Genomic DNA, 20,164 nt, shown 5'->3' on the forward strand with positions numbered 1-20,164 from the left:
TAGAACTAAGGAACTGGTTCCTCCCAAGGGACTAGAATTCTCACCTCTAAGAAGGGTACCAATGGTAGGAAAACATCTTCATTAGTTAAGGACGCTAAACATTTTGTAGATATACTTAAGAACAAAGAATTAGGTCTTTCGGACAAATTTGTCAGTTTTGACATAGAAAATTTATACACCAACGTCCCTTTAGAGGAATCGTTAGACATCGTCGAGCCTAGATTGAGGGATGGTCCAAGCACCATAACATGAAATGGTTGGGTTGTCCACAAAGAACCTCATTGGAAAAAGGGCAAATTTAAAGAGACCGTATCCACATCTAACAATAATAAAATCTTTAGCAATCCAAGTATGAAGATTTCAACAATATGGCAACCACTCATTAAATGCTCCAATGCAGGTATTCTTAGTGGACAACCTCATGCTTGACTGCACCCAACTACTTCACGGGTCCGGCTCTAGTATTGTATAAGCTCAATAGTTTTAGGATTTAGATTAGTTCACACATGATAACAGTCAGTGATACTTCTGACCGAAACGTTGTGTAAGCAAAATAAGAAAGTCCGAAATTCTTTTAGTTTCAGTAACGACTAACACACACTTAGAACACATTTTAATAAAAGTGGTTACTGGTACATTACGTTAAATAAATTTACCTTACTTAGTTAAAGTTAACTTTAAGAGTCTATTACGCTGTACTGTACGGGTCGGGTAAAGCGGGTGTGTGGTTGCCTACGGTTGCCTACCCGATGTCGTGTTAAGCCATATTCAAAATACCGAACACACGTGTTTTGATTAAGGTTTGCAGAGCATTTGCCATAAAATAGCAAGCAATTTGTTACAAAACCATATAAATTATATATCACCGTAATCACAAAACTTCAATCTATTTCCGTATTGTAACGGAATTTTAAATTATTTCTTTATTTTCGAGAAAATTTAGTCCAAACATAAGGAATATTTTGTTGATGTTTGACCATTAAAATCTTTAAAATAAAGAAGTTGTCTAAAAATGTGCTACAATTTACAATACGGATATAGTATAATCCTTTACGTTTAATTTCCTTCTTCATTTGTGTAAAAATACCTAGCCAGTTTTACATCAAACGTTAAATGCCGAACGCTTATTTTGTTACTTTTTCGGACTAGTAAAATGGACTCTTAAATAAACAATCTTAAAAATAATCAAGTTTCAAATCAGAAAATTATTATGGGTCATATCATACTATAATCAATTACACGTATAATTATTAGTGCTATTTATTACATATAAAACATATATTGCCGCACGAGCCGCTGCTTAACTTAATTTTATTGTGGCCCTATTAAATTTATAGTAATAAGTAATTTATTAGAGTATTGTCTCTCATGATGGATATTTGAAATTCTTGCAGTCGCTTCTTAGTAATCAATATGATTGTCTAATCAAAAAATTTTTAATCCTTATTTAATTTAATACGTCTATAAAAAGCTCAAAATATAATCAACTTTTAACATCTTACTGAGATCATATTATATTTATTACCCAGAGTATATGTATTTCGAATTTATCATTTAATAATCACACTTTTTGGGATTCTTCCATTAAATAAGCTAAAAAATATTAAAAATCTTTTAATCCATTTTAACATTGAAAATGTTTCTGTTATCCTATATAAGGGAGCCCAAATCGAATTAAAATGCTACATTTGCCACACCATGACGTCATATATACAAGGGTGTAGGAAATCTCGGCGCAGCGGCGGCAGTCGGCCAGCGCGCGCAAAAACCATTACATCGCTAATTGTTTATTGATATATCTTTATTAGTTTAAAAGCAAAAAATATGGGGTTTGCTTTGATACCTTGTCAAGACATAAGCGAAACTTTTAAATTGTTTCTTTTTTTCATTTAGGCCTTCGTTTTTCGTTAAATGGAAGTTATATTTAAAAAATCAATTTTAAACCAAATTTTCGCATGATTGAAAATATTATTTATGTTTAAAGTTTTTTTTGGTCATAAGCGCTAATGGAAATGTTTTTTTTAAATAATTATAAAAAATTACTCCCTACGAAGACTTTATTGTGTACTGGATCAAAAAATAAGTATTTGTTTCTCTATACGGTGGTATTAAAATATCGATTTTTGATGATAGTGCCCTTTTACCCGGTCTAATTTTGTACTACTTTCGGAATAAGGGTTCCCATATCATGTACTGTACTTCCATCCCTGAAAAATTCAGCTTGTGACACCGAAGTGAGAGGTAACGTCAAAATAAGCTTTAATCTACCTACATCATAGGTAGGTGTACTCTAGGTATATTCTACCTAGACAGTAGCTGAACTAGCTAACAGTAGTAATTAATTTGTTATCCGATAAGTAGTTGTCATTAGATAAGTTTAATCATCTTATACTCCTATAACGGTAGGTTTTGGATTTTTCCTGATTGGTTTGTTAAACAAAAATATACTGGGCATATAAATGTCTGTTACAGGTTAATTCGTTAAAGAAATATGTTACACACATATTATTTTAATAATAATAGTATAATAGTAATGGCTATATTATGTTATAACACATACATATGTATTGAATGTACTTATTTTAACCAATGCATTGTTTTGTTTTTTTAATCTCACAAATAAGAAATGTTTTATAGTTTTTATTATAAAAAACAGTGATTATACAATTTATTTACACCCCTTACACTGTTTTCTGTAAGGGGTGTAACCAGGAGTATATTTCGTAACCTCTTACGATATAAGAGGGCACAAAGTGTTTTATTACTTAATGCTTAAAATTTAATAATATATTTGTACATAAAATAAAATAGACTAGAAAGTCAATTAATTAATATTGACGTAATTACTAAATAAGTACAAGATTTTTTTTCTAATTATTTTAGTGTATTTTTAGTCACCTAATTATAAAGGAGAGATATCCAACCATTGCATTATTTTACTCACAAATAAATGTTTTATGGTTTTTATTATAAAACAACGATTAATTTATTATACACCCCTTAACCCAAACACTCCAAGGAGGATATTTCGTGACCCCTTATTTAAAGTGGACAAGCTTTATTAGTCAATGTTTTAATTACCCAGCGTCTTTAATAAAAATCTAATGTAATTTTTCATAGAAATGATCTGACATAAAAAGCAAATTTTATCAAAAAACTTTTTGATTATCTACAAGGAGTAAACCGCTGACAAATGTCTGTATACTAATGCCAAAGTAATGCCAAAAATACAAATTAAATACCAAAATTTCTCATATAATGCCCCACTAATGCCAAGCTGATTCCAATATAATACCACTAATACCACGAATAATATGTAACACATTTGTTTCACGAATTAACCTGTAACAATACTGGTAGGTACGTGCACAGATTTTTTCCTAGGTAACTTAAAAGTCGTTAAAAAGTCTAATTATATTTAAAGAAGATATAATTCCAACAAATTACATTATAAGGCCAATAATGCACAAGTAATACCATTAAAATTTTAGCGTTTTTAACTTGTGTAACATATTTCTTTAACGAATTAACCTGTAACAATAGTGGTAGGTACGCGCACAGATTTTTTCGCTAGGTAACTTATTAAGTCGTTAAACAGGCCTATAAAAGCTATAACAACATAGGTAACTAATATTTATAATTTAATTCGAGTTTTAATCTCAAATAATAAATGTTTTTACTGGTGTATTTCTGAAGTGTTCATTATTAAAAGTAGATATTCTTCAAGTTATGCGAAGTAATAAGTAATGTTTCCGGTGAGACCGCGTATATGTCACCGGATTCTGGTTAGTATAAAGACTTTTTCTATAGAAAGAGTTTTTTCTATATTTTCCTTTCAAAATAAGACTAATTTCTTCTTATTCTTTTAAATATTACAGTGTTTCTTTTTCCTAAAATGTTATACTTAATTTTCGCTTAAAATTAAAAAATCACAAATGGAGGAAAATATACGTTATTGAATAAAGTTTATACAAATCACTTTACCATAACAAAAAAGTAAAAACATGTCATGGCGGAAGATATTCAGGTGGCATTTCACACATTTATCTATTAAAATCGAGATTAAAATAATAAACTTGCGTAACATGTTATACACGAGATAGAAAATTTCAGAATCGATTAATACGCAATACGCTACGCAGTCAACTTATTCCTATGCGCGGATGAGCGTCTTCAAGACTCTTCCTTCGGCCAGGGTCACGACGCAGCCGAAGAGGAATCGGCCTACGTTTGGCTAAACAGGCTGGACACGGTGGAGTACGATATTAGCGAGTCTGAATATTTATAAAAATTTGCAAAGTAAAATATGTTGGAAAAATAATTAATCCATACATATATAAAAGCTCAAAGGGTTTTTTTGTTGCATCCATCCCGCCGAAACCGCTTTGCCAATCTTGATGATTCTTTCTTTAAATGAAAGGTATATATGTGTAGATTTGTTATGAAGTATTTTTATAGTGCTTAATGGCTATTTCTTTGTGTAAAACGACTAAATACTAAAACATGCCTGAAAAACACCTACACACAATACCTCCAGATATAAATTATTTGTCTTTGTCAGTGGTGTGTCAGTTAGATTATATATTACGTTTTTAGATATTTTAGAGTAAGTTCATGCCGCCAGCTTTACATACATAAATATTAGCACAAAGGTTCGTTTAAACGACATTAGTGAATTAGCTACACAAAGCGATTTTAGGAAATTCATCCTCTTAGAGAGTAAAATTATCTCGGAACAGTTTGTTGTAAGAAAATTCCTTACTATTTGGTCTAGAAGAATGAAATCCTACAAAAAGAATTAGAAGAATTTTTTTAAATTCATCAACCAAATGGGTAAAGTTAGTAAAAATTTATATAAAACTTGGTGACCTCTGGATTATACACATAAAAATGGGCACAAAGGTAAAGCGAATTTATGAAATTTATACCCTTAGAGAGTAGAATAGGGAATGAAAGTTTGCTGTACGAAAATGCAATATTATAACATTATAAACCAGACAGTATAAAATTTTATACAAGGGTTTATTTAGTGACATCATAACGAAATATATCTTCCTCAATTATCCTTCAAAGAATAAAAAATAACCTATAAGAGAGTAATAGTGCTCTTAATAAATAAAAAAAAAGTGAAAAATAAAAACATCTATATGCTCACTAGCTCTCTATAAAGAAGTAAAAATCATATAAATCAATGCATGAACGATTCGAGGTGTAACGCGAACGTAGGCGCGAGAAAAAGCTAGTAGTTTATTAAATTATTTTATTTAACTCATTAATTTTCATTGAAAAGGAATTTTGTAATTCGCCACTATATTAGTTAAAAACTAAGAAACTCATATCAAATTTAAGTTTTGCGATTTTGACTTATACTTTTACAAAATCTGAACACATTTTAAAAGAAAAAAGTTTTTGATAATATTTGTGTAGATTGACTACAAGTTGTATAATATAAATTTCTACGACCGGTCTACCTAGTGGTCTGCAGCATCGCCTTGTGGTGCAAACGTGGGCCTGTTAATCTGTGACGTGACGCACAACAGCCAAGAAAAAAGAAGCGTGGCTAAGAATTTAGTAATTTAAAAAAAGTCTCTTTAGATACAGTAGTAGGTATTAAAAAAGTTTTGTGTTTAAATGGGGTTTGCCTTTAACAGTTAAAAAATTATATCGTAAAGTGTAACTTTCCGTAAGAATTCTTTATCTGTCATTGATCATGATCTGTCATCATGTTAACCTGATGTTTTGTATGTTATTTTGTTTTTTCGAGGTTTTTTTGCTTGCTTGTTTTACGGATAGGTGTGATCGCATAATTATTATTGATAATGTTTTATTTAATGTTAACACTACTACTTTTTCAGTGAATTTTTAAATCTGTTGTTTTTTGTTAAGTTCGTTATTTAAACATATGTATGTAAAACACTCATATTAACACTATCATATTTTTACGTTTTTATTCATCATTTTCAATGCCCCCCCCCCCCGGTTGCATCTTTGTAAAGGACTGTGAATTTTTTATAACATAGACACAAATCCAGTTGTTAAATTATGTTGTTATAGAGTATATCCCCAAAGTTATATGCCCCAAAAAGGTTATAACATCGTTTTATTAACTGAGATTAAAGCAATACATATTTATTTGAAGAATTATGTCAATAAAAATACAAGAGTTTAATTTTGAACATATCTAAAATGTATTTAACAGCTTTAATATCAAATTGGGAATTGGGTTATACCAAGGTACATTGTACCGGGGCAGATAGAGAGAACCTGTGTATCTTCTTCTTCCTGTGCCTTGTGCTTAGCCGCATGTTGGCGATTGTCTGTACTCTTCATACAATGTGTAGAGTGCCGTTTTCGGCTTTTCGAAATATGGTGGCTGGGTCGCTGATGTTACACCAATCCCATATGTTTCTTAGACAGGAATGTTGTTTTCTTCCTGGTCCTCGCCGTCCCTCTACTTTTCCTTGTAGAATTAGCTTAGGAATGAAATATTTGTCTCCTCTACACTGATAAAAAAGACAGACTTGAACTAAAGTCGTCATCGTTCTTGAAAAAAAAATAGTGGCAAGAGAATTTATTTTAGCGTAAAAGAAAATATTTTGCCTGAAGAAAAACTCTCTTAACTCAAGAAAACTGGTTCTCTTGAAAAATTCGAAAATTTCTCTTGAATCTATTTTCATTCAACCAAGCGCATGTTACTTTGTTATAAGATAATAAGAAAAATACGCTAGGAAGTACTTCATTCAAGAAACATGGCCATATTTCCAATAGCTAAATACTCTTTTGATGAAAAATAATAACGACACGCAAAGACGATGACGAAGGACGGTATATACAATCAGTCGGCAGTTCGATCCATAGTCCGATCAGTCGTACCATAGAGTCGTACGTCGCATTTCATAGGTTGCACATCATAGTACGCACGGGTTTTGTTGCTTGGAATTTTCCACTTGCAATTTTGCATAATTTGCTTTTTAAACGCATATCGTATAACAAATTAGTGATCGTTATTAACATGGATTTGTCATTTTATATGGACAAATTTTAGGATATATGGATTCTTTAAAAGAGTTTCTGAAAAATGGAAATTAGATCATTTATTTGCTATATTTGAAGGTAAGAGACATTTACCTAATGCATGTACCTGTTTAGATAATGCATGCGTGACTATAGATAGAATAAGAATATAGGTATCGATTTTTTATGCAAATAACTACAAAAAATTTAGAATTTCAAGTCGTTGTATTAAAAAATTCAAAATGTGACCAATGCTTATAATTTTAATAATTTATTTGCTTTACTTTGGTTAATCGTGATGTAACATTTTTTTTGTAATTTGTAGAGTGATGAACTACCCCAAAAAATACTAAGGAGTGAAGAAGCAGAAATAACTACTATCGAGGAAAATAATATCACTTTACTTACTACAGACCAGGAAAACCTAAATTTATCAGAAAATAATATACCTCGTAATATGCCTGTATACTGTATATGATGTACAGACTTCTCTTAGATCAAATAAATTTTAGTTGAGTCAGTAGTATTCGCTATTGGTTTAAGAAAAGTGTCTCTTTAATCAAGAAATGTCCCTTTTCAATCAAAAATTTTTGCATGAATCAAAGAGACTATTGTTCTTGTAGCAAGAACTTCTTTGCATATTCATTTTGGGTCAAGAGTGAAATACTTTGGACAGATAGATTCTTCTATTCTCTAAAGTAATTTTTTAAAGCTTATGAAAAGATAGTTAATGCTTTGGGCAAAGAAACGTCGTTCTTGGACCTATTGAAAAGCGCCAATCTTTTGGGTCAAAGTCATATTCATTTCGATTGAGGGATCCTTTTTTTCAGTGTAAGGATATGGCCGAGGTATGAAACTTTTCTTATTTTAACTATATTAAGCATTTCTCGTTCATAGCCTGCAGTTCTTAAAACTTCTTCGTTGGTGGCATGTGCGGTCCATGGCACACGTAAGAGTCTCCGGAGAGTCCAAGCCTCGATGCGGTTCAGGGTTCTAGCCTTGAGAGACCACGTTTCTGCGCCGTACAGTAAGATGGGCCATATGTAGCATTTTACTACCCGTAGTCTAAGTGCTAGCGGGAGACTGCGTGCTAATAGGAATTTTTTAAGTTTGAAAAATGTTGATTTTGCATAATTCGTTCTAAGTTTAACTTCTTCATCGCAGTTCCATCGTTCATTGATCATGGCACCTAGATATTTAAATCGTGGTACTCGCTATATAATATTTCCATGCACCGTCAATGCGGTGTTGATTATAGGCTGGCGTCCTATTACCATAAGTTTGGTCTTGGTAGCGTTGATTTTAAGACCGGAACGAGATTTCCCATGTCCTCTATCTTATTTAATATTTGCTGGAGATCCTCTAAAGTTGGTGCTAGGATTGCCATATCATCTGCATATCTTATATTGTTAATTGGAACTCCGTTAATCTTAATTCTTCTACTTTCTCCTTCCAGGTCCATTTGAAATATCTTTTCGACGTATATATTAAAAAGTATTGGTGACAGTATACAGCTCTGGCGGACTCCTTTACATACATTGAAGGTGTCTATGAATAAGTTTTTGTGAACCTGTGTATGAAGTGTAGAAAAGGTGGACGCACAACTTAGTGCAAAAATAATCCATTTTGCCTTATGTTTACTTACTGCCAATACTCGCTGACGAGTATTTGACACGCATCAGAAGATGGTTATGCAAGGCGTTTTCTTTCATGAGCTTTTCTGTGACTGAAAAGCCCGATACGTGATGGTATCTATCTTCCGCACTCCGCACATTCAAAAATCTCATCACTTTGTTGTGCCTCTTTACTTCTTGGTTGTCGTTGTTAACTGAGTTTACAATTCTCCTCCATTGTGTTCTATTTTGCGCTGCTCCCTCCCACTGATACTGCATACTTATCCCCTTTAAGTGTTCATGTAAAACATCCTTGTATCTTTTGAGTTTTCTACCCGGTTTTCTCTTACCCTCTACAAGTTCACCGTAAAAAAGAGATTTCGGTAGGCGGTTTTCTTGCATCCTGCATACGTGGCCAGTCCATCTGTTTTTTTCCTCAATGCCACCGAATGTTTCTAACACTTAACAATTCAATTGTACCAACCCTAAAGATAGAGTCTCAAAGTGGTAATAACACGGCAATTCTTCGAATTGGAGTTCACACACCCACAAACCAAGCAAAAGTTCGAACAATCCAAACCTCAGTGGAAACTACAAATGCACTTATTGCGGGTCCCATACCTTTGGCAATCATACCATATGCTTTGTTTCTATCTCTAAATTAAACATGCCTAAATAATGAATTTAACTTTCAGTAGTAGTATATGCTAATAAATCTTGTTTTAACCAGATAAAAATGACAAAATCCGAGAGGTGATAATTTTAATTGTTAAAGTTAGATAGCAAAAATAAATAAAATTTGAGATATTGTATTATAATAGGAACCCTCTTAACACTATGCGTCGTATGTATAAGTTTACTTTCACAATTTATAACGTTAAGAGTGTTAACGTTAAAATAAATACAGTGCATCGAAATTTACAGCCTCATTCATAGCCTATTCTAAAACTTATTTCTGGTCAAATAGTTCTATAAGTGTCTAGTTAGCTAACAGTGTCTACAATGCTTCTGGAAATAGAAAGTAATAAATTTGCTTTTCCTCATAAAACCGGTAAATAATTATGAAATAAAGTTATAGATTTAAGTACACATTATACATTTTTAATAAATAAATGTGTAATTTTTTGGTCTCTTTTAGAACTTCAAAAAAACTAATTTTAGAAACTCTGAAATGATATAGATATATTTTTTATACAAAAAATCAACATTTTTATTATAATTTAAATTTTTGTTCGCCTCCACTTTATGTAGAGGCGTAGTTTAGCTCTCATCTCTTTGTATTTTTTTGATTTCCAAAACCAATATGTTTTGAAGCTTTAAAAGCAGATAATTCTTTATTCTTAGAAAATCAATACTAGTTTTTTTACTGGTTTCTGAATTATAATATCCTAATCATTATATATTCTGTTTATATTCGTCTACCAAAAACAGTTCTCAATTGCGGTACCCTCTAGATAATTCTCTTCCTAAATATATATATCCCTACATTTAATTGCTATGGTATAAGATAAACCAGCACTCTCAAATAGGACGGGTTTTTAGGTCATGATATAATCCAATTCGGTTAATGCGGATAGAACTTGTCAATTTCAATTAAATGTGAATTGAAATATAGAATTATTTCCTTAAGTGAAAATCTCGTACGAACTTATATGGGCTACTTAGTTTTAAAAATACAGGGTGAGTTTCCTACGAAAAAAAAAGAACACCATGCCAACTAAGTGAAATTAGTCAAGAAAGATAAGAATTGGCCAACTATGGTTTCCATTTAAAAAAAAAACATGTTTGTGTCATATGTCAAAAATGACAGGCTTTAGAAAAAATCAGAGAAAACAAACTCATTAGGGATGTGATTATCTGCAACTTTTATATGAAAACTTTTTGTCTAAAATATATTATAATGGAATTAGGGACAATATTTAAAATAGCCAAAATTTGTTTTTTTTTGAAATATCTAGTAAGCCATGAACTTTTTCAAGAAACTGGAAGGCGCGTATTTATGATCCACAAAACTGCAATTCTTTCCCCATTTAACCGACTCTCTATTTCCAGTAGTTTCCGAGATACCCATAGAGAACATCGTAGGAAACTCATCTTGTATATTGATAAAGTTAATTTTATTTTTCTAATTAAATAGAATATACTTGTGTGAAACGAGGGTTATTGTCAAGTGTGAACTTGCTTGAGAATATCGCAGTTCTCATTTGATAACGGTCAGTGATACTTCTGACCGAAACGTTGTGTAAGCAAAAATAAATAAAGACAATGGCAGTTCGAGGCGTTCGAGCCGTTCCTGGCGAGCGTGCAGTGCGTGCACGCACGTAGGCGCAACATTTTGGGGGCGCAAAATCAAAGGGTCAATCAGTACTTTGTAACAAAAAACCGATACGCTTTCTTGCCAATAAACAAATACTTAAACCATCATAGGATAAAGTTTGCTTAGCGTCTTTTTTGCGTTGGCCGCACCGAATAAACAAGTCTAGGGCAATCTGTCGGCAACACATTGATTTCATCTATTTATTTTTCATTTTATTCATTTTATGGAAAGCACTGTTCATTAAAATGTTTTATCCTATCTTATAGGGCTTGTTTCTCTCGACAATTTCCTGTCTCACAATGTACCGTTTGTTTCGGGGATGGGATCATAGTTTCATAGTTGTCGATTTTCGAAAGAAATCAGTACATGTATATTATTTCGTATATTTTTTATTTTATTGATTTTATGGAAAGCACTATTCATTAAAATGTTGTATCCTATGTTATAGGGCTTGTTTCTCTCTACAATTTCCTGTCTCACAATGTACTGTTTGTGTCGGGGAAGAGATCATAGTATCATAGTTGTCGATTTTCGAAAGAAATCAGTACATGAATATTATTTCGTATATTTTGTATTTTACTGATTTTATGGAAAGCACTGTTCATTAAAATGTTGTATCCTATGTTATAGGGCTTGTTTCTCTCTACAATTTCCTGTCTCACATTGTACTGTTTGTGTCGGGGAAGGGATCATAGTTTCATAGTTGTCGATTTTCGAAAGAAATCAGTACATATATATTATTTCGTATATTTTTCATTTTATTGATTTTATGGAAAGCACTATTCATTAAAATGTTGTATCCTATGTTATAGGGCTTGTTTCTCTCTACAATTTCCTGTCTCACAATGTACCGTTTGTGTCCGGGAAGAGTTCATAGTTTCATAGTTGTCGATTTTCGAAAGAAATCAGTACATGTGTATTATTTCCGAATTTTAGTTTATTGTTTTTATGTATTTCATATGAAATGGGTCAATTTTTTTCTTGTGATATTTCAATTCAATATGAATTGAAATATCACAGAATTATTCATTCACAAAAAACCCTGTACGAACTTATATAGGTTACTTAGTTTTAAAAATAATTAGATAAGTTAATTTTATTTCCAGCTAAATAGAGTATTCATTGCTTATATTTTTTCGATTTACCATATAAAACTAGTTTTATTGAATAAAAAGTAGATTAATCTAGAAGTATACAGGGTGGTCCGAACTGTATTCCGGAAACTTCGGAAGCATATTCTGCACATATAAATAAGTAAAAAAGTTCATATAAATAAATATATGTCCTAAAATGCTTAGTTTCGGAGATACAAGGTGTAAAAGTTTCATTTTTATTTCGATTTTTTCTGAAGTAACGTCAATATTTCGATGAAAATTGGTATCTGGGAGTTTTTTGACATGAGAAATTTGATTTTGATGTCAATATGACTCTTACTTGTAGAGGGCGCTACCATATTTTTTAATTGATTTGAAGAATAATAACTTTTCGTCCGTACCTGTGTAAAACTACTGAGTAAAAAATATACATTCACGACGTTTTTTACGTAAAAAAGATCTCTTTGTAAAAATCGCTACGAGTATGATTTGAAATATGACTCTTACTTGTAGAGGGCGCTACTATATTTTTTAATTGATTTGAAGAATAATAACTTTTCGTCCGTACCTGTGTAAAACTACTGAGTAAAAAATATACATTCACGACGTTTTTTACGTAAAAAAGATCTCTTTGTAAAAATCGCTACGAGTAATGGCTCTCAAGATATTTGGAATCGAAATTATCAATACCTGTCATCATTGACATAAATTAAACATGTTGACTAAATAGTTTATTAGCCTGAAATCATAAATTTGAAATGTTTTTGTGTCAAAAGTTCAACAGAAACTGTATGATTATCATTTTTTTACAGAAAATTTATGATTAATTTAAAAAAATAAAAATTTCCCAAATTTATTATTTCAGTTAAATAACTATTGACTATTTCTATTCTAAATATCTTCAGAACGATTGCTTGTAACGATTTTTACCACGAGACATTTTTTACGTAAAACGTCACAAATATGTATATTTTTTCACTCAGTTTTATACCGGTAAGGACGAAAAGTTATTACTCTTCAAAACAGTTAAAACACATGTAGGTGGCGCCCTCTACAAGTAGGAGTCATATTGACATCAAAGTCAAATTTTTCATGTCAAAAAACTCCCAGACACCAATTTTCATCCAAATATTGACGTCACTTCAGAAATTATTTGGGAAAAAAATCGAAATAAAAATGAAACTTCTACACCCTGTATCTCCGAAACTAAGCATTTTAGGACATATATTTATACGAATTTTTTACTTATTCTTATCTGCAGAATATGCTGCCGAAGTTTCCGGAATACAGTTCGGACCACCCTGTATAAAATTATCATTTTTCTAGTTAAATTACCGATATTTAGAGGTTATATTTAGAATGTTACATTTATTTTTTTTCTAATGCCTCAATATACACTCTGCTTTATTCATAAAGACTGTTATCTCTGATTTAGAGGTTACAATATTCCATTCTATTACAACAGCTAAATATAGTTTGTAATCCATTAGTCCAGTTTCACTAATGTGTTTCCATTGTAAGCTAATGTAAATCTCCATTTTTGTATTTTAGTTCGTATATTTCTTTTCATATAAAATAAATGCAAAATATAAAGTTAATAAAGTTAATAAATTGTTAATAAAGTTTTTTCATATGCTGTAAAAATATTACATTTACATTTATACAGCCATTTACTTTTTCTAGCGTTATCGGTTATCGATAGTAAAAATAAATAAAACTTGAGCTACTATAATATCTTCCCCTAGGGAATGCATGATCTTGCTGTAGGTGGGGAGGCCCCTATTAGATGCCAGGGGGAACTCCCTCTGGCGTTTTGGCTGAGTCTTAAGAAACTACTTATGCATAATTACTTGTGCTACCAAATAACTCCACTAGTTTAGTAGCCTTAAAATAAATACCACTAAAACAAAAATACTTATAATATCAAAAACTCCAGAGCCGCCCATAGATATTAGTATATATATGGGAAACGAATAGAAGTGGTAGAAAAATTCAAATATTTGGGGACCTGGATTTGCAACAACCTAGCTCTAGAAATAGAAATTAGATCCAGAATAGAGCAAGCAAGAGCCACTTTTAACCTGATGCGGCCATTACTGTGTAATGCCACCCTAAATCTGAGTCTTAGATACCGGTTTGTGAAGTGCTATGTACAGGGTGGGTCAAATTCGACGCTTTTAAATGGAAACACCCTTTTCTATAGGAGATAGACAAAAACTAATATCGGTGTCTGGAGCTCAATTTTTGCCAAAAACATGATGGTGAAAACCGCATATCGATATCTGTTACCGTTTCGGAGTTACGGGGTGTTTTTCAAAAATATGCATTTTAAACAAATTGCTGTAACTTTTTTGCTATGGAAAATTTTGTATTTTTATGAAAACATTTCCAAAGCACTTTTTTACGTAGAATTTAATGGTTTAAGTATAATTTTTTTAAGATTAATAAGTTAAGAATTATCAACAGAAAATTTGATTTTTTATATGGGATACCCTGTATATTTTTAATTTATTGAAAATAATTTAAAATTGCCTTTTCAAAAATATAACACACTTGATATTTTACTCGATTCCTCATCGAGATATAGAGTATATAAAAATTTGCCCGCTTTAAATAAGTAGGCTTTGAACGGCACCGGCTGTAATGCAAAAAAATTCTAGCTGTGAGCATCAATTAAAACGAAAATAATATTTGCTATGAGAAATGCAGAATTTTATAACAATTTAAAATATATTTAACCAACATCAACACATTTAAACTATATCTAATAACAATAAAAATAAATAGCAAACCAAGACATGAGATTTTGCTACAGATGTTATACTACAGTGACATATCGACCGTCTTCTATTATGGACAGACGGGGCAGTTTTTGAACATTTCTCACGGAATTCATTAACTCAGTGGGGGTGAAAGATATCCTTTCATAACTGCTAAGTATTTCTAATTCTTGTCTAGATTATACGGAAGAATAAGGAACCTTTATTCTTCCGCAAATATATCCATAGGATTAGATCCATGGGCACTAAGTCAGGCGGCCTCGACGGCCAACGGCTGGGATCTTGGTTAGCTATTAAATTATTCTTGAAATTGACTGAAAAAATTTGCTGATAACTTCAGCGTTCAGAGGCGGTGCGTCGAGATGCTGGAAAAATATGGTTTCGAGTTCCATTAAGGGCATATCATCAATAAGGGGTCCAAAGCCTTCTTGTTAAAAGTGGCGAACTTTTAAAAATTCTGTATTTCGAAGGGGATTATAACAAAATATCAAGTGTGCTCTATTTTTGGAAAGGTAATTTTAAATTCTTTTCAGTTAATTAAAAATATAGAGGGTGTCACAAATAAAAAATCAATTTTTCTGTTGATAACTCTTAAATTATTAATTTTAAAAAAATTATACCTAAACCATTAAATTCTACGTAAAAAGGTACTTTGGAAATGTTTTCATAGAAATACAAAATTTTCCATAGCAAAAAAGTTACAGCGATTTGTTAAAAATGCACATTTTTGAAAAACACCCCGTAACTTCGAAACGGTAAAAGATATTGATGTGCGGTTTTCACCATCATGTTTTTGATGAAAATTGAGCTCCAGACACCGATATTAGTTTTCGTCTATCTCCTATAGAAAAGGGTGTTTCCATTTAAAAGCGTCGAATTTGACCCACCCTGTACACCCGGTTTTGTTGTATGGCTGTGAATCATGGACTCTAAAGGTTAATACCATTAACAGAATAGAAGCCCTTGAGATATCGATTCTTCGTAGACTTCTCAAAATACCTTGGACGGCACATGTCACAAACGAAGAGGTGCTGATGCGAGCCCAGTGCGAAAGAGAATTAGTGCACATAGCCAAGAAACGTAAGGCAGTCCATCTGGGTCAAATAAGCGTGGAAGTAGATATGAGCTGTTAAAATTGATAATGGAGGGAAAATTTAGGGCAAGCGGGGTATAGGTAGAAAGAAACATTCATGGTTGAAAAACATCAGAGATTGGACTGGTATGGATGCACACTCGTTATTTCGAGCTGCCCAAAATCGTCAGAAGTTCGCCGAAATTGTTGCCAACCTTTAATGAACAATGAAGACAGCACTCTGAGAAGTCTGAGAAGAAGAGTTTTAGTCATCCAAAATAGCAAAATTGCTAGCTGGTTTATAAACTAATAGAATGGACCCTCTTTAACTCTACTTGCAAGGTAATTCTGAGGTTACGCTTTTATTTTACCATCTGACTAACACGATTGTCTCAAACTGAGTTATTATTAATTTTGAAAGAAACTTGTAAAGCAACCACCATATCATATTAGTCATCACTGTACTAGCACAAGTACAGCTGTATGAGTAGTTTCTTAAAAAACTGCAAAATAGTAGAAAACCAAATAGTAAAAAAATATGTGTGCACTATGTGCGTATATTTGAAGTCAAACTTCTTATTTCCGTCTGTCCGTCTGAGGACTCCATTCGGTTACCTGTATCTACGTGCCGGGTTTGGTTCCAATCGACCCATAATTAGGAAAAATCCTGATGATTTTGTCCATTTAGAGGCATCGGTTCGAAACGTCGAGGGTGTCATCCACATAAACAGCAATTTTGCCCGTGCCAAATTATGCCGAAATCAACCCACATTTTTCTTCAATATCAAATCCTTAGTCCCACCCTGATGAAGATGTAAACAAAACGTCGTATCCAACTTTGCAGGGTGTGACCATGTGCACAGTAGCTCACATTAACCAACCAAATTTGGTCGCGATCGGACGACATCAAATTTTGACTTTTCTTACGTCAAAACTAACTGTCATAGTGATACATGTCGTACACCGTCAAGTTGATCTTGATCCAATCTATCGACATACCAAATTTCATTTAAATCGGACGAGTTTTTGATTTGATTCATTGATGATGGGGTTTCGTAGCATAAAACGTCTTTAAAATATCATGAAAAGATTCTGGTTGACTACATTCAAAGTTTCTGCCAAGTTTAGCTCACCTAGGGCCCGAGTCACGATGGTCCAAGATCGTTACCACTTTTCTTCTCGTGTCTTGTGTGTCATAACCGCGTCACGGCCTTGAATTTTTACTCCCATCGCGCGTAAAGAAGTTTCACTTCAATAATTATCCAATTCAGGAAATGACAATAAAGAGTCAGGAGGTGACATAGAAAAGTTTAATAAATTGATGATGGTCACATTCAATACAAGTATCTGTTTAATATTTATACAGTTCTATAAACAACATTTATAAATTAATATGAAATTTGTTATATTGCCGTAACCTATTAGCCGTATTCAAGATCTACATTAATAAGACCCGAAATAGATTTTGTAAACTACCTGGTAACTACCTAAACTTTTTTTTCATGAGGAGGGAAAAAATCTTCAATAAGACACCCATAGCTGGGTAGTGCCGGATTCCTACCGGCTAAAAAAACCCTCCTCGTTCAAGTAACCACACCATGCCGGAACCGCTTACGCATTACTTCGACGTGGGGGGCTGCCAACGCCATGTGCCGTGTTCCTCTTCTTTTTTACTTAGTATATTATTTATACATTTAATTACTGTTTCCCATAATAATTCACCTCACTCAAGGCTTCTCATCAAGTTCGTTTCAGTGAAATGCAGTCTACTCTTTTTCTTAAAATGATTTTTCTCATCCTTCCATCTGGGACAAAATAAACATGATTCAGAGCTTGCCCGCCGATCTCTCTCATCTTATAGAGGTATTTTCGGAAGCACCCGTGTCCAGACAGCATTTATGTCAGGTGGTATCCCACTTCACCATATAGTCTGTCAATCCATTTTTCGATGTTGGGTATAAGTCTCCAGGTCCATCTTCCGTACTTTCCTTTATCCCACTGATCCTGCCACTTCTCCATCACAGTTTTCCTGGCTATTTGTTTGAGCTCTCCCTTGTATCTATTCTCTCGTTCATGAGCTAATAAGTGGATAGGAGGAATGCCCGCAATGACACCAACTGCCTCAGTAGATACAGTTCTGTAAGCACTACAAACTCTAATACATAATTTGCGCTGCAGAGCTGTTATCTTTCGCTTTGTTTTTATTTTGTCCATTGCCTTATACCATACCGGAGCTGCATATAACAATTGTCAGTGTATTACGCGTACAAGAATTCTACTCTTTGATGACCTAGGGCCCCCTATGTTCGGCATTAGTTTTGATAATGCAGCTAGAGTTTTTCCCCTTTAGTTATTGTTTGGGTAACATGTTCACAGAATGTTGTTTTACTATCTAACCAGACTCCGAGGTATTTTACAGCATTCTTAGGTACGATCAATGTTCCCTCAATATCGAAAAGAATTGGTGCCAGTTTTCGTTTGGTGGTTAGAATTACCGCCTCGGTCTTTTATAGTGCTAGCTGTAAATCCTTTTGTGCCATCCATTTAGAAATTCTCAAGAGGCTGAGCTTTATTCATAAGTATTTCTTCGTTATCAGCAATCACTACCATGGCTACATCGTCCACGAAGCCAATAAGAGTAATACCCTCTGGCATATCCACCTTCAACTGGGGATTGTACAAAATATTCCACAATGTGGGACCAAGAATAGATCCCTGCGGAACTTCGGAATTTATTCTTACCAATTTCGTTCTCTCTTCAGTTTCCACCAAGATTTTTTTCTCAGACAGATAAGAACTTATTATATTTATTAGGCTATTTTTAATGCCCCTCTCTCTTCTTCCAAGATTAGCTGCCATGACGCGCTATTAAAAGCATTCCTAACATCCAGTGTTATCAGTGCACACAACCTGCGGTTTCGATGACTAAATGCTGCTGCTTTTTTAGTTAAATTAATATCCTGCAGAACTGCATCTACCGTTTGGCGTCCTTTTCTAAATCCGAATTGTCTGTCGCACAGTCCACCAGTTCTCTCCACTTCGCTGTTTAATCTTCCCAGTATTAGGTGTTCAAATATCTTCCCTTCAACGTCCAGGAGGCTGAGGGGCCTGTATGCAGTTGGTTCGCCTATATTTTTACTTTGTTTTAGGATTAATAATAACTTTGCAACTTTCCACTGAGTCTGAAAGCAGTTTGACCGGGCAAGTTGATTATACACTGACAACACACACATAATCTTGCTTCACCTTGGCCATCTGTTTAATAACTTCTGGAGGAATACCAGCAGGTCCTGGTGCTTTATTATTCTTTAACCTATCACAAGCCATTAGTAGTTCATCCTTTGTAAAACATTCAAACTTATCTATATCACAGCACTTAAATATCACAGATTTGTGGTTAGGGAACAGATATTTTACCATCTTCTCTATTGCTATCATGGAGAGATTTGGTTGAGATAGAAAGCCGGTAACTACCTAAACTAGCAGCTATTTTTGTAGACTGTATCACATAACATCACCATTGATTGCATACTTACCACTTATATTGTAAACTATAGATAGACGGATTCCTTCAAAATAATGGCGCTTTTGGTCATTTTGCAAAATTGCTGGTTAGTTTTAAAACTAACTAAGTATCTATTTTTGTCGTAACACATACACTGTATTCAGTTACATTAGGTATGTTTGTTTGTTACACGAACTATATTGTAATAAAGTCAAAAGTAATGAGTAGGTAATCTTCATCAATTTTCTTAAAGCTTCAAAAATTATATACCTGTCTACCTGATTCTGGCTTCTGAAATGAGAATACTGGGATTAAACGATTTAATGAACTTTTTTTCGACTATCTCTACATAAAACTTAGATTAAGATTGTGTGCTATCTAACACATATGGATCAACTAAAAAAATAACGCATGTGTAGAAAATCTAAAGTTAAATTGTTATTGTGGACCAGGTATAAAATTATGATATTAAATATACATTGCGTCAGATAGACGAGCAGACGAGACTAAATAAATCAAACGTGAACGTGAATTAGATTCTAAGTAGCTAAACAGAATAGATAGTGAACAGATATATAATAGTTCTAATTAGTTAAGTACGGTTGTTTTATATCTCGCGTGAAGAAAAAATGTTTGAATTTGACAAAGGTGCGTTGTGAATATTTTTAAATATTTATATTTACGTCAATAATTAGATGTGTTTTGTGAATTTCAAGTATGAATTAACAATAAATAAAAAAAATTAGCGAGAACATACCGGGTGTATTTC

General features: G+C 32.8%; 2 protein-coding genes across 9 annotated transcripts in view; one reads left to right on the top strand and one right to left on the bottom strand.

The window, feature by feature from the left end:
* Positions 1–20,164, bottom strand: part of LOC115891936 (SH2 domain-containing protein 3C) — a 236,290-nt gene that overhangs the window by 33,815 nt on the left and 182,311 nt on the right. The window lies entirely within an intron of this gene.
* Positions 9,615–20,164, top strand: part of LOC115874051 (aquaporin AQPAe.a-like) — a 30,115-nt gene continuing 19,565 nt past the window's right edge. The window contains exon 1 of one of the 4 annotated variants that reach the window (XM_030889112.1): positions 9,615–9,678. In XM_030889112.1, the coding sequence (XP_030744972.1) occupies positions 9,630–9,678 (49 nt within the window). In that variant the 5' untranslated portion in view covers positions 9,615–9,629. Of the gene's footprint in view, positions 9,679–19,910; positions 20,044–20,164 lie in introns of those variants that run through there. The other 3 variants (XM_030889129.1, XM_030889120.1, XM_030889104.1) reach the window with 3 other exon arrangements.

The sequence above is a fragment of the Sitophilus oryzae genome, unplaced genomic scaffold (assembly GCF_002938485.1).
Source record: "Sitophilus oryzae breed Bouriz unplaced genomic scaffold, Soryzae_2.0 scaffold_1009_pilon_pilon, whole genome shotgun sequence".
In the NCBI taxonomy this organism is placed as follows: Eukaryota; Metazoa; Arthropoda; class Insecta; order Coleoptera; family Curculionidae; genus Sitophilus; species Sitophilus oryzae.